Below are 14,071 nucleotides of genomic sequence, written 5' to 3'. Positions count from 1 at the left end.
GAAAGGTAGACAAGAAAGAAATACACACATTACAATTAAGGTGATCAAATGAGACTTTGAAATGAAAATGAAATTGTATCAACCAATATTACAGTGTAGAAGATGACATTGTGTATGTTGACTGAATTCGAACGTTCAAAGTGCGAAGTTGTGTTCCTATAAAATGAAATTGAAACTGGTATTTGGCACGAATTGGCGCGAAATTGAATGCCAACTTTACTTGATTCAATAGCTTATTACCATGGGAGTGGCTGTTTTAATACTTGACGCTTAACCATTGCCATACCATGTCAGTAATGACTGATTGGCGTCATGTTGTATTTAAGACATTTTGAAATATCACTGAAAATCTTCCATCCATCATAGCTGACGCTCTTACAATGTACAATTATGTTCAATCAATGTAAAAGCTTACAAAAAATGGCAATATTATCTAAGAAGACGCCCTGATTGCCAGGTGCGGAATGATTTTGCTGTGAAACATCAAGTTTTTACATAGTAACATGGTACTATGTTCCTTCCAGGGAAGTTCCCCTGGGGAGTTCCATTGCGCAATATGGTCTGCTTATACTTGTATTCAGTTTATTCACTCCCATGACCCCATACGTCGCTGCTGAAGCAATACATTATAATAGACAGAATTACAACTAATCAGTGTCGGGGGTCGAATAATTGTCTCAAGTTGCTACGGAAACTATTGTTTGATACAATAATGTACCTGTCAATTTATTGTAAGATACACCCCAATCCCTGGGAAATGTGCGTATTATGAAGTGGGTGAGTAACAAGCGCGCCGGAACACTTCTGGTGTTTTTTTTTTTTTTTTTTTGGGGGGGGGGGGGGGGCAAAATCTCAACGGGGGCACCAATTTTATGTGACGACGTGAGATCCTCGGCGCGAGCGAGCGTAGGGAGGATTTGTAAAACAGGGTACAAAAGTCGCGTTTATAGACCATAAAAGCAAATTTCTAAGGAATTAAACATAGTGAAAAAATAATCAGTGCGAAGGACTATGATTATTACATACGGGAGTACATAATAATGTGATGGTGTGAGATCCTCGGCGAGGGAACGAAGCGACCGAGCGGGGGGGGGGGGGGGGGGGTGGGAGGGGGGATACCCCCTCCCACGGTAGGGACTTTTTGTAAAAACTGAGTATAAAAGTCGCGTTTATAGAGGATTTAAAGTAAATTTCTAGGGAATTAACATATCAAAAAAATCAGTTGGAAGGACTATGATCATTACATACTAGAGTACATTAATGATGTGATGGTGCGAGATCCTCGGCACTTTGCAGTTTATCTGAAATGTACTCATTAAAAGCTTAAACGTGATCGCATCGTTCGAACAATAAAAAATATTCTTATACTGCTAGAAAACTAAGAAGAAAATTAAAAATGTAAGGTGTACTAAAGGTATGTTTCAGCGGGCACACTCGAGGACACGAGGCTACCATCTATACACTAAATTTACTCATAAGTTGCTATTAGTGTATAGATACAATAATGTATGTTGTTAGTGTATTATGATTTTCGCCCCGTTAGGGGCGAAAATTTTTGCATTTTCAGTTATGAAATTACAACATTTAGACAAGAAATATGCCTTTATTGTTCATTTTGGTCTTTAAATCAGTGATTGATTATTTGTTACAGGGGGCACTTTGCCCCCCCCCCCCCAAAAAAAAAAAATTGTTTGGGGGGGGGGGGGCAAGTGCCACCCCTGCCCCCCCCCCCCTCCCGCTTCCGGCGCCCTTGGTGAGTAAATACACGAAAATAATGGACTTTGGGGACCGTCATGACAAGGATACATTATGTGAGTCGCTTTAGAAAAAAAAAAATACCGGTAGTGTTTTGTTATAGCTTGGATAAGAACCGGTGAGCGCATTACGTCTAGTGAGGTTGTTTATAGAGTCTGCTTCCATGACGATGCACTCTGACACTTTCACGATTCTGTGGCACGCATTGGCACGACTCGAGTCGTGCCAGTGCGCAAACTAGTCGTAAACTGGCGTGAAGTGTGCGTAGACCCGTCGTGACCTGCGTGTCATGTCGGGACGAGAATTTTGAATTCGGTTCAAAATTTTGGTCACGACTTGCCACGACAAAATCGTGGCCAAAAGTCGTGCAAGTGTCAGTCTGGCTTTCTGGCTTTACCTTGTACTCTCTATATTGACCGATTCTGTGACGCGCTATGTGTATTTTTGGCATGGGCAGCGCCATTACTGCGGTGTCTCAGCCGACCCCCCCCCCCCTCCTCTCTCCCCACCCCTCTCACGCGCGCGGAATGAAAAACTGATGCATGGTTGTTTTAGCCAATAGGCGTCTCGAACTGAGTGCGCGAATGCTTGCTAAATGCGCGAACCTTTGTTACAAGTGCGCGATAAACATGTTGCCCTGGGGGTGGGGGAGAGCAGGGGGGGTCGGCTGAGACACCGCAATTTGAGCTCATGGCTGCGCCCAGTGCCATAAAATGTCTGCTGCCCTCAACGAACCCGAATCGGTCAATAGTAAGATTCTTTGGTGTAGATCTTCCAGTCTCACATCTAAGAAAATCCCCATGGAACTAATTCTAAAACAGCCATGTGCTTTTGACGGATATCTGTCTATTTGAACAAAAAAGTTTGTGTATCCTCAAGAAATTCCGGGGACGGGGGTGGAATATATTGTTTGTTGAATAGTCCGGTCATGCAAACAATGGCATGGAGTGAACTAACTTTCACATGTATGTTCAACTTCCTCTTGCCTGAGGCCATTGCACTACACTGCAATCAACATCTTCAAAAAGTTTGTGAATGTTGCAATGGTGTATATTTTTTAATATGTAATTAGATAGTGGTATTGTACCCTCATAGATTAAAGTTATAGGCCTCTATCTTTCGATACTCACATCGTTAATTTTTCTAAAATACTGAAAATATCATTTATAAAAGAACAATAAATCTTATTAAAAACAAAAATTTTTTTCTTTAAACGCAATTTGGTTTTCGTAAAAACATTATATGTCTCAAATTAATGCTAAAACACATTTTCCAAACTTTTGACTTTATTTCATTCGCTGATGATTCGACAGTTTTGTTTTCTCATAAAGACCCCAAACTACTTTGTGATACTGTTAACAATGAATTACTTCTTTTTAAAGCAATTGGATTCAAGCGAACAAATTATCGTTGAGTATACAACAACAACAAAAAAATCATTTTGTTATGAAGTAATTCTAAAAAAGAAATTCTGGACAAATTGTATTTAATCAATCATTTAAACATTCAACAAAACGCTTGGGGCTTTTCATTGACGATTATTTGAATTTGAATACTCAGGTTATTTATTTGAATAATTTGATTATAATCGGATCGTTTATCAATTAATGCAGTTTTTCCGATTAAAATACTTTTGATATTATATTCAACTATGATTTTACTATAGCGTATATAGGAAAGTTCAGCTAAGATGAGAAAATGTTGATAAGTTATTAATTACCCAAAACAGAGTTTTAAGATGCATTTAAAATGGATGTGATTTACAAGCACGTACTTATCCACTTTTCTAAAATAGATGATTTGTACCTAATGAATTTAGGAGTGTTTTTGTATAATTTGAATAATTAGAATTGTGTTTTGGAGCTTTTATTTGATAAAAATTTAAAAATACATAGATATCCGGGACGTCAGAGTATGTACCATTTACCGAAAAGTAGATTACGAATACTGCAGAATACCTTTATTTACAATGACCCCAAACTCTGGATTTCTTTAGATAGTGAAATACATCGAACACCCGGATTTTGTTTATTAAACATAAGCATAAAAACAGAGTTCTTTTGCAGTACTGTGCTTATAATATGCTATAAAATGATTTAGCAGATGATTTGAAATTCTAGTATAGAAATTGATATAGTTTCTTCGGCATGATTGCAGAACAGGTTCACGTGGTTTTATTTTCAATTCCTTTCTATCCTATTTTCTTCCTCTTGCAGCTAGAGGCACTATCTATACTAATATTGACGGTCCTTTCGGTGTTTTCTCCTTTTCCCTTCTCATTCTCTTCTTTTTGATGTGTGTTAGTGTGTGCGTGCACGTGTCCAGGTCAAATCTCCTTGGTCCAGGTACACTCTTGTGAGCGTGCAGTGTGTGTATGTGTGTGTGTGTGTGTGTGTGCATGTGTGCGTGCGTGCTTGTGTATGTGTGTGTGTAACTGCCTGTGGTTGATTTTTTTTTCTCTGGGGACCAATCTCACAAGCAGTCGCATTATAGTCGGTTCCCACACAATCTTATTCATCCATCGTGAATACAATGTACTTGAGATTGATTTCAATTGATTGTCTGCCATGTATAGTTTCTTATATTGAACTTGTAATTTATGTGTTACTCTACATTGTCACGGATGGATATTGGAAATACAACACTATATAATTTGTGTGGAAACTCAATAAATGGAATGGAACGAATCAAATTGATTTTTGATTGATCAGTGAATGCAGAGAAGGTTGTCGAGATTTTCAGCAAAGCCGCGGTTCAGAAATATTGATGACTTAACTGGTAGATGACAGTATGTGTGTGTGTGTGTGTGTGTGTGTGTGCGTTTTTAAAACATTTTGCTTTACTTTTTTTGAGATGCAATCTGGGGCAAAGGGCTGATGCCTCTCTCATGCAAGCTGACTTGTGCATTACATCCAATCAATGTAAAAGTGTACAAAATAGCAATATTTCTTAGAAGTGGATGCCCTGATTACCAGATAATAATGGATTTTGCTATGAAACATCACGTTCATAATTATATAGTGTTCCTTGAAGGGGAATTCCATTGTGTAATATGCCTGGTCTAATCATGATTCAATTCATATATGTACACTCTGTAACATGACTTCATACATTACTGTTGAAGCAATAGATTCATGTCATGCAAATAATCGATAGAATTACATCTAGTGAGTGTATATTAGGGGGTCGAATGATATTTGCCTCAAGTATCTGGAGGAACTATTGTTTAATAAAATAATGCACCTGTCATTTGTAATAAGCATCCCATCCAGACCCCTGGGGAAATATACGTCGTCATGGGTGAGAAAATAAACATTATGATCTCAGGAACCATTAAAATCACCCATGTGTGCAGCACTAAAAAAAAAAACACAAAAAAAAAGATAATGTTTCACAATTACTTTGTAGACTGGGTTGGAACAGGGAGGTGGGAACCCTGGTTGGAACCAGGTACGCGCATGAAGACTCAGACCAGCAGGATCCGGGAGCAGGGCCCTGTTTCATGATGAGTTATTATTGATTACATAGTTGACTTCTATCATAAGTCTGTGGTACCGTGTGTGATAGAGAAATCTATAATCGATTATATCTTTTGATAAAACAGGGCCCAGATGAGGTTGTTTACAATCAGTTTCCATGGCGATGAATCGCAATGACACCACACTTCGGTGCAGATACCACGGTCTCAGATTTAATCTGAAAAATTCCCATCGAACTCATTTTAAAGATGCACAGTATTTTGGACAGCTATCCATCTACTTGAACAGAAAAAGATTGTGGTATAGTCTGCAGAGATTTCCAGAGGATGTGACATAGTGAGTTGCAATAACCCAGTCAAAACTTGTGTCATATGCAAATAGTAAAGAGTGAATAAACTTGCACATGTTCAACTGCCGTAGCTGTGGCCATTGCACTATCATACCTGGATATATACTACTTATTCTTTTTTTTTTGTGATACAGTAGGCCCACATTCCTTTATAATGACAACATGCGGTGAATGCAGAGAAGGTTAAAGGGAGCGATAGTTTTGGTTGAGACCCAACTTTAGGTTTATAATGTTTTTGGTGAAATAATGAGAAACTTCTCATGAAATATGAAAGAGCATGTAATTTCAAGAGGGATTCAATGTTAATTTGATGAAAATCGGTTTTAAAATTGCTGAGATATAAAAAAGAGCGTTCCTAATAAGAAAAGACCCACCTTTTATTATAATCGCTTTGTTTTACTTTGTTTTTGGATGTCTCTGCAATTCGAAAACCGATTTTTATCTAATAAACTTTGAATTCCTCTTAAAATGCCATGCTCTGTATTATTTCATATAAGTGGTTTCGGCTTGGTATCTCACAAAATATTAAAAGCCCAACTCTCATCTCCACCAATACTCGTACAATCCCTTTAACTGGCGAGATTGTCATGATTGTAAGACCTTGTGCTCTGTATGCGAGTCCACACACACACACACACACACACACACACACACACACACACAGTTCAGCAACATTGAATGTGACTTATCTTACAGTCTTTGCCGATTTCTTGGCAGATGGTTCCTAGACTTTTATTATTTTTTTTTGTCTTTGTGTTCATCATGGTTGTTATTACAGACACAGTCTAGGGCAGAGGGCTCGTACTCGCGAATCCCCCATGTCCTATATGCACGTACGCGCTGGCACGTGCCTTTGCAATAATAATGCAGACGTTTGCACCTTATAAATTTGCACAGTACGTACTCCATGGAATAATCACTGAGCACTGACAAAATTTAATTGGACATGCTTGAAGAGACTCTATCGGAAAAGGTAAAAGGAACTATAGAAAATTTCACAAAATTTAATTTTTTTGAAGAAAAAAAAAGTATCATTGTACACGTGTGACATCACAAGCTGTAATAGTCTTCTCATCCAGCAGTGACTGAGCAGAAACTTACAAAAAATATTACTTTTAAGGGATTGTCCGATTTTTCTCAAACCCACCATGATGTGTTCTTCTTAAATATTGCCACATTCACTCAATCCACATGTCTATGAAAGTGGACCTTTCCTTTTAGAGCATGTAATCCTTTCCCTGCTTCCCTTGCGAGTGTCATGATGTCAATTTAAAGGAGCCGTGACAACTTTGCAAATTAACACTCAAACAGTATTGAAAACTGAGGCAGTATGTTCTCTATAAGTGCATCTGAAAATAATGACTGAATGGATTTTAATCATTTAACTATTATAGTATTCTCAAGTGGGGAAACACACATCAGACACTTAGTTTAGGTGACACAACTGACTTATGCCATTGTGGTAATTTAATCAATATCCCCTTCAAACTTAGGTACGTACTGGGATGTATTTAAAGTGCCTCTTCTTGTACCCCCAATCACTTTCTTATTTTTCCTATGGTCTCGTACAGATATATCATGCTGAGAATGGAGAGGCGGGGGAGCGAGTTAGTGCCCTCAAGTTCCTTATCGAAGACAAGGGCCTGAGGGTCAAGTCCTTTCGCACTCCGAAGGAGCTTTGCGATTTGGTCCGGGAAGATTGGATGGAAGTGATTAATGAGCTCTGTCCTCCATTGGATGACATACCCGGTGGTGTTGGTATGCTTTGCCCCCTTCTCTCTCTCTCTCTCTCTCTCTCTCTCTCTCTCTCTCTTTGCATTTCCTGTGTAAAATATTTTCACATATTTTGAGGTAAGATATTTCAAGTTCTAACTTTGTGCCTTTTTATTTAAGACATATTGACTGATGAATGTGAATTAATCAATGCCACCCATGTTCATTTGAAATAGATTTTCATTTTCTTTTCGGTAATGTGCTTTTTTGTTGTGGTCTGAATCGTATAGCTTTTGAATTAAATTTCTGAAGGAAAATCCAAATTGAAACGTAAGTCTTCAGCCATTGCTTTATGAGGAATGAGAGAAAATGTGAGGAACAAAAAAAAATATATAATGTGAAAATGTTCATCAGTATAATCAATGTTAAGTATTGTTAGATATATAAAAAATAAACAATAGTTATTTGCGTCAAATGTAATTACTCAAACATTTTGCGGGTTAGGAAGGGGCTACCACCCTCCAATATGAGGGAACATTTGCATTTTTTAAAATGAAATAATGTGGCGCACCCCTTTTGAGGACATATTCTGTAAAACTGTCACTCTCAAAAGTGTGCAAATCCGTCTATATGGAAAGGGGCCAAACGAGGGAGCCTATGCGTTTTTATGATTGCAATACAACGATTTTGGTATACACTTCTGGTGGAATATATTTGAACAATTTTCCATCTAAACAAGTTCAGCATTTTTCCGCATCTCTGGAATAATGGGGGGGGGGGGGGAGCAAAAAACATGTTTGCCGTCAATATCTTTAAGGGGGAGTGGGGCAACTGTCCCTTTGTCCCCATAGGATTGACGCCCCTAATCATCCCTGGGTGCCCTTTACAGATATTCATGACTGAGTCATCACCGTTTACTCAGTGATTAAGGAAAAGGGGGGGGGGGGGGGCGGGGCTTCTGGTGGCCGAGTTGTTTTGTTTTGTTTTTCCGGCAGGTAAATTGGTCCAGAGTGGCGCGCATCATAGCAGATATAATACTGGTATGGTATTTTACATTTTCATCGTGTGAACCATGCTTTAAGACGTTATTTGGGGAGCGAGCGATGCGAACGAGCGCTTTAGAAAATCATGTATACAAATCCTATAGATGAAATACTGTTCAAGGGGTGGTATAGTATTGGTTGAGGTGAGGTTTCAGCCCTTAAATTTTTTGCTAGAAAAGTAGAAACCTCTTTCTTAAATGTTGCAGAGCATTCAATTCTACAAAGAATTCAAAGTTCATTTGATGAAAATCGGTTTTGGAATGGCTGAGATATCAAAAAACAAAGTAAAATAAAGCGATCCTATAAACGTATTTGTTTGGATATCTTTATATGTTTGGATATCATGCATTAATATCTTATGTTTGGATATCATGCATTTCAAAACCAATTTCATCAAATAGATTTTGAATTCCTCTTAGAATTGTATGCTGTTACATATTTCATAAGATGTTTCTCAGCATCAGAAATTTATCATCAAACAATGTTGAAAACCTGAAGCCGCATCTCAACCGAAACTATACCATCATTTTAATCTTCGCTTACCTGGAGATCTCAATAAGGCGGCCGCGCGTCTGAACTTCATGCAATATGCCAAATTGATACAATCACATTTCGTCTTCATTCCATTCTTTTTATTGGGGGTGGGTGTTTGTCCAGGCCACCCCACCCCTTCCTCCAAGAGGGGAAGGATGCTTCCCCCATCCCCCGGGATTTACACCCATGGTATATGAACAGATGGAAAATATTGCTCTAAAGAAAAAGCTAACAGGAAACGGCAACAGCAGAATACGTCAATGTGCAACTTAGCAATACAGTCCCCTTTTTCGGCAACCTCAGACGCGTGTCATGTTTATATATCAGTGCAGCAAATCGTCCAGTAAAAATATGTGTCTGTTCTGGAACTCACATTTACTCAACCTGCTGACTTCAACACATATAGTAGTCATTGCTGTGATAAATTAAAGATTGCATCAGATGTAGGCCTACTCATAGATGACTTAATTTAATGTAATCATGAGTGATAATTTTTTGAAATTAATGAGCTGAATATTGACTGACAAGGGGAAATCATGCAAGTCAAAACAGTAGACAACGAAATCTTTGCATTTTTGTGATAAACAATGTTAGTAGCTCCTGGTAGAAAAAAGAAAACACAAACTGAGCTACAATAGGCTTTATATTCTGTGACTTCTGCTCAGATGGAGAGCACTTCAGGGAGTGGACTGTTCATGAGGCATACGCCGAGACGCGACGAAGGGTCTTTGTGAAGACGCCAGAGATCGGAAAGCTCTTTCAGCAAGTGACGGATCACTGTAAGGCTTCGATTAACACACCAACAACGAGTGAGGAATCCGAAAGGTTTGTCGTCAAGGGCAAGAAGATAACACAGTATGCACATCTGTCAAGAAGCATTGTAGTCTTGGTGCCAGAGGCTAAACCTTGTTTTACCGTCCGACGCCCGATGTTTCATGATGATTTTATCCTACTTTGGTGCTGAATCCGAATCTGGATTATGCAACTCTTGCATCCGTGAGGGTTTAGAGATGTTCAAAATGGCTGTCAAAATTTTAAATTCCTATATGTTTTCTTATAATTAACGAATTTAAAGGGTTGCAAATCAAAATCTGGATGATGCAACTTTATTATTCTGGAGGATTTCGAGAATTCAAGATGACCACCAAAAAATGAAAGTTCCATGTATTTCCTTATAATGGTGAAAATTTTGAAAACTTTAATATTTTTGACCTATTTCGGGGATGCTGAATCTGAACCTGGATGAAGCAAGTCTTACATCCCTGAGGTTTTTGAGACATCCAAAGTGTCCGCCAAAAATTGAACTTTTGATATAAGAATTTCTTCATAATATGTGAATAAGCTGGAAATGATTAATGATTTTGCCCTATTTCGAGAGTTCTGAATCCGTGTCTGGTGATGAGGATTGAGATTTTGATGCTGATTTTTGAAATATTCAAGATGTCCGCCAAAATGGACTTCTTTTGTTGATTGGTCTCTACCTCCCTTACTGTCCTTCCCCAAGTCTGCCACTTTGCCGTCGTGGGATTTTTAGCCCCCCTGAGCCTAAGGCGTCCGTTGGGCGTCACCCTTCGGGCGTCATGCTTCGTGCATAAACTTTTTACATTATCATCTTCTTTGACAATGTTTGAAAACTCCATGACGCAATTTCACCACACCTGGCAGGTGTGGTGAAAGTCTTCTTCTCCTCCTTCTCCTTTTCCTTCTTCCATATTGTTATAATATCTATCATTATTAGTCTTATAGATATTTCTGTCGATATGTTACTGCTCTAAATCCTATCGTTAATGGTATCATTATCACCAATATCAAAACCGTTGTTTGTATGTGCAGAGGGGCACCAACCTACAAGTCCATAATAACCCTTGCTGGTGAAAGAGGGTGTGGCAAGACATCCTTGGTAGCCAACTGGGTCTGGGAGTTCCAGAGTTCACACCCGAATGTCAAGGTGTTGGCTCACTACGTGGGGTCCAGTGCCCTCAGCACGGACATTCGTAGCTTCCTTCGCAGGGTGACCTACGAAATGCGTTGCCAGTATGGAGGTAGGATATTGGAATTCTCTTCGAATCAAAATTTGGTATTTTATTTTATTTATTTATTATTTTTTTTTAACCTGTGAGAGACCAGAAAACGGAGTGAATGTAGAACATGTTAAATTGCATATTGACATCCTGCTCATTTTGTCTGTTTTGATGTCTTGATACATTTACTTTGTCGCTTGTTTTGCAGACATCCGCAATTTGTGTTTTCAGCTTTTTGACACTAGTCTAGGCCTATATTGTTATACATCTTAGACAATATTATGATTGAATGTGCAAGTGTTTTTCTTGTAGTTTTACTATGTTACCTGTTATATGTGAAAAGACAAATTCTATTAGATCAACTAGCTCTAATAAAGTAGTTTGTATCATACGTTGATGCGATGTAAACTTATATAAAAGTCATTATACATGATCTGTCCACAAATAAAAAATGTAGTCCATTTGCATTGTGTAGTTGAATCGAGCGCATGATTATGATTGTCTATATATTTATATCTTTGTCAGACACATACATAAAAATGATAATCTCCGTATTCTGTAGTTGTTACCCAACTACTGTGACAGTAAAAATGCTAATATTTTGTTGCATTGCCTGTGTAGTCGTCATCAACCCTTTTTGATCAATCTTGATGCTCACATTATTTTGCCCAAAAGGTGAATTTCCTTCCTTCATTGCATTGTATGCATTACACCAGGGGATCCATCTGGTCAGGCCGAAACGGGCGGAGACTCGGAGGATCTGTCCAACTTCCACCGCATCTGTGAGGCCTTCGTGGCCGCCATTGCCATGGGACCCTGCATCCTGGTCCTGGATGCTACTGATGAGCTAGGAAATACAATGGGCATGGGTGTCCAACAGGTGAGGATTGGGGTCTTCTCAGTGAGACAGTGCTCCCTGTAGGTCTACTTACATTGTTGAGGACGCCCGTGTCAATATGGCATGTTAAAAATGCATGAACAGTATTCATCTACGTCCATGATTTTTTTTTTAAATCATGTCTACCAAACCAAGAACATTATTATAAGGGTGACAATTTATATACTTAATAATAGTTACAAGGACCACAGAACCACCTATTCAAAAAGAAACAAAGAAAAGAAAAAAAAAGAGAAAAATCTTGTTTAAACTTAAGAAACACTCTGAGTAAATACATTAGTGAGTTCACTTTCAAGGATATTTATAGTAGATCCAGGGGTTGTGTGGGGATCGAAGGGGGATTTTTACATTTATGATTGATTTTTTTTTTTTTTCACTGCATAGTCAAATTATATTTTACCAGTGTCATGGAAAATGCATATGGACACCATGCCCCCATAGAAGCCCTCAAATCTGCCCCACCCCCACCTATGGTCCTCTTGTTTGTTCGTTTTTTTTTTTCATGTATATAGAAATTGAAGCCATTCAGTCATTCATGGTTAATATGTTACGCGTTTCATCAAATTTCTTTTAAGGATGACAATAAAGTTTTTTTTTTTTTTTTTTTTTTTTTCAGGGTCGAATGTTATGGTCAATTTTTGGATAGTGTTATATGCTAGAAGTCTGACCTATATGTGATAAGACAAGATTTGTTCAAATTTTAGACACCGTAATTAATTTGAAAAATACTGAAAAAGACTGGTCTGAGGCGAAGATTAAATTTGGAAAATTTCACATGTTGTTCAATAATTTCAAGAGGTCTTTGTGTTTGATATGTTGATTTGTTCAAATTGGTGCATGTTAAAAGTGATCAAAATGGGGATGTAAGTAATCATATTTTTGGTTAGTTATTTACTTCAACACTCTACTTTAACTATGTCAAGAATAATGAGATCTGTTACTTCTTTTGTTCTGTTTTGACATGTGCTTTTTTAGGAGTAAGATTATGGCCTTTTGCAGCCTACATCAATTTTTTTATATAGGGGTCGATCCTTTGATGCCACATCTTCCCACAAATGGACCTTCTCTGTCAATTTAAGCTACCATTGAGAATGCATCCATTGATCGCTTCAGTTCCACATCCCTTCCTTGACAGGTGAAAGAACTGAAGTGGCTGCCCACTGATCTCCCGGCACACTGCAAAATCATCATCACCACCATCCGCTCAGACCCGACTTATGAGTCGCTGTCTTCTCGCCAGGACAGCGAGGTCCTCGCTGTGCCTCTTTTCACCAGTACGGAGGACAAGACTGCCGTCATTAAGAAACATCTGGAGATTCACTGCAAATGCTTGGATGATCGCCACCTAGAGACCATCGTCAAGTGCAAAATGAGCTCACGGCCCCTCTTCCTCACCATCCTCGCCAGCGAGCTGCGGGCCTGCGGTACCTTCCAAAACTTGTCGACCCTCCTGGACCGCTACGTCAGTGCACCCTCCTTCCAGGACCTCTGGAAGTGCATCATCTCGAGGTGGACACAGGATTACGGATGGAGCACTGAAGGGAGGCCGTCAGCCCTACATTTTGCCCCTATGCACACTGATGGTATTACCAAAGTGTACTTTGACTAAATTTCATAGACTACTTCTGTTGCTTTTGTGTCATTAAACACATTAGGATTGCTGAACCCTTAAGATAGATTTTTGGACATTATTTCTTGTGTAATCATGAGGCTTTTGCACATCTTACTATTTCATCCTGTTGTTCTATTTCACCATGTATAATCATACCTTCAGCTGATTTTATATAATCAAAATGCTATGTTGAAGTAGTGTGACTTTGAGCTGTACCAATATATGATCTAAGTCTCTTGGTGCAAAGAACACGGGCCATCTTTCCCTGATGTAGAACTGGCAATACATGCTGATGCTAGTTTATAGTTTGTGCGGGATGTGCTATATTGTTGATCCCTGCAAACTGTGGGTAATTCCTTCCCAGCTGTTGTGCCTAGAAATACCACGATCCTTCCAAACATCTGTGCTCATATAAGTGGAATTGCAACAACAGGCGAATCAAGCTGGAAGTATACAATGGCAGGAGTTTAACCTATAGTTCTTCAGACAGGATGAGTTGTCGATTCCATGTTTGCTTGCCAACTAAATGTGATGGTGCTTCCTTACTAGCTACCCACCAGGAAAGATAAGTCTTAATCTCAAAATAAAACCGCAAACCTCAAAACTCACTGTCAAGCAATAATTGGATGTTTGTAGACATTTCTTTTCTTGATGCTCTCTGTAAATG

At 38.7% G+C, this 14,071-nt stretch overlaps 1 protein-coding gene across 1 annotated transcript in view; it reads left to right on the top strand.

Moving 5' to 3' along the window:
- LOC140244795 (tetratricopeptide repeat protein 41-like) overlaps nt 1-14,071 on the top strand; it is a 29,484-nt gene that overhangs the window by 8,068 nt on the left and 7,345 nt on the right. Inside the window, exons 2-6 of the mRNA XM_072324411.1 lie at nt 7,155-7,341; nt 9,539-9,728; nt 10,707-10,915; nt 11,611-11,774; nt 12,928-13,375. Of these exons, the coding sequence (XP_072180512.1) occupies nt 7,155-7,341; nt 9,539-9,728; nt 10,707-10,915; nt 11,611-11,774; nt 12,928-13,375 (1,198 nt within the window). The remainder of the gene's footprint in view (nt 1-7,154; nt 7,342-9,538; nt 9,729-10,706; nt 10,916-11,610; nt 11,775-12,927; nt 13,376-14,071) is intronic.

Source organism: Diadema setosum, chromosome 2, assembly GCF_964275005.1.
Source record: "Diadema setosum chromosome 2, eeDiaSeto1, whole genome shotgun sequence".
NCBI classification, from domain to species: Eukaryota; Metazoa; Echinodermata; class Echinoidea; order Diadematoida; family Diadematidae; genus Diadema; species Diadema setosum.
Note: the sequence above shows the minus strand (reverse complement) of the source record. Positions and strands in the feature narration are given on the sequence as shown.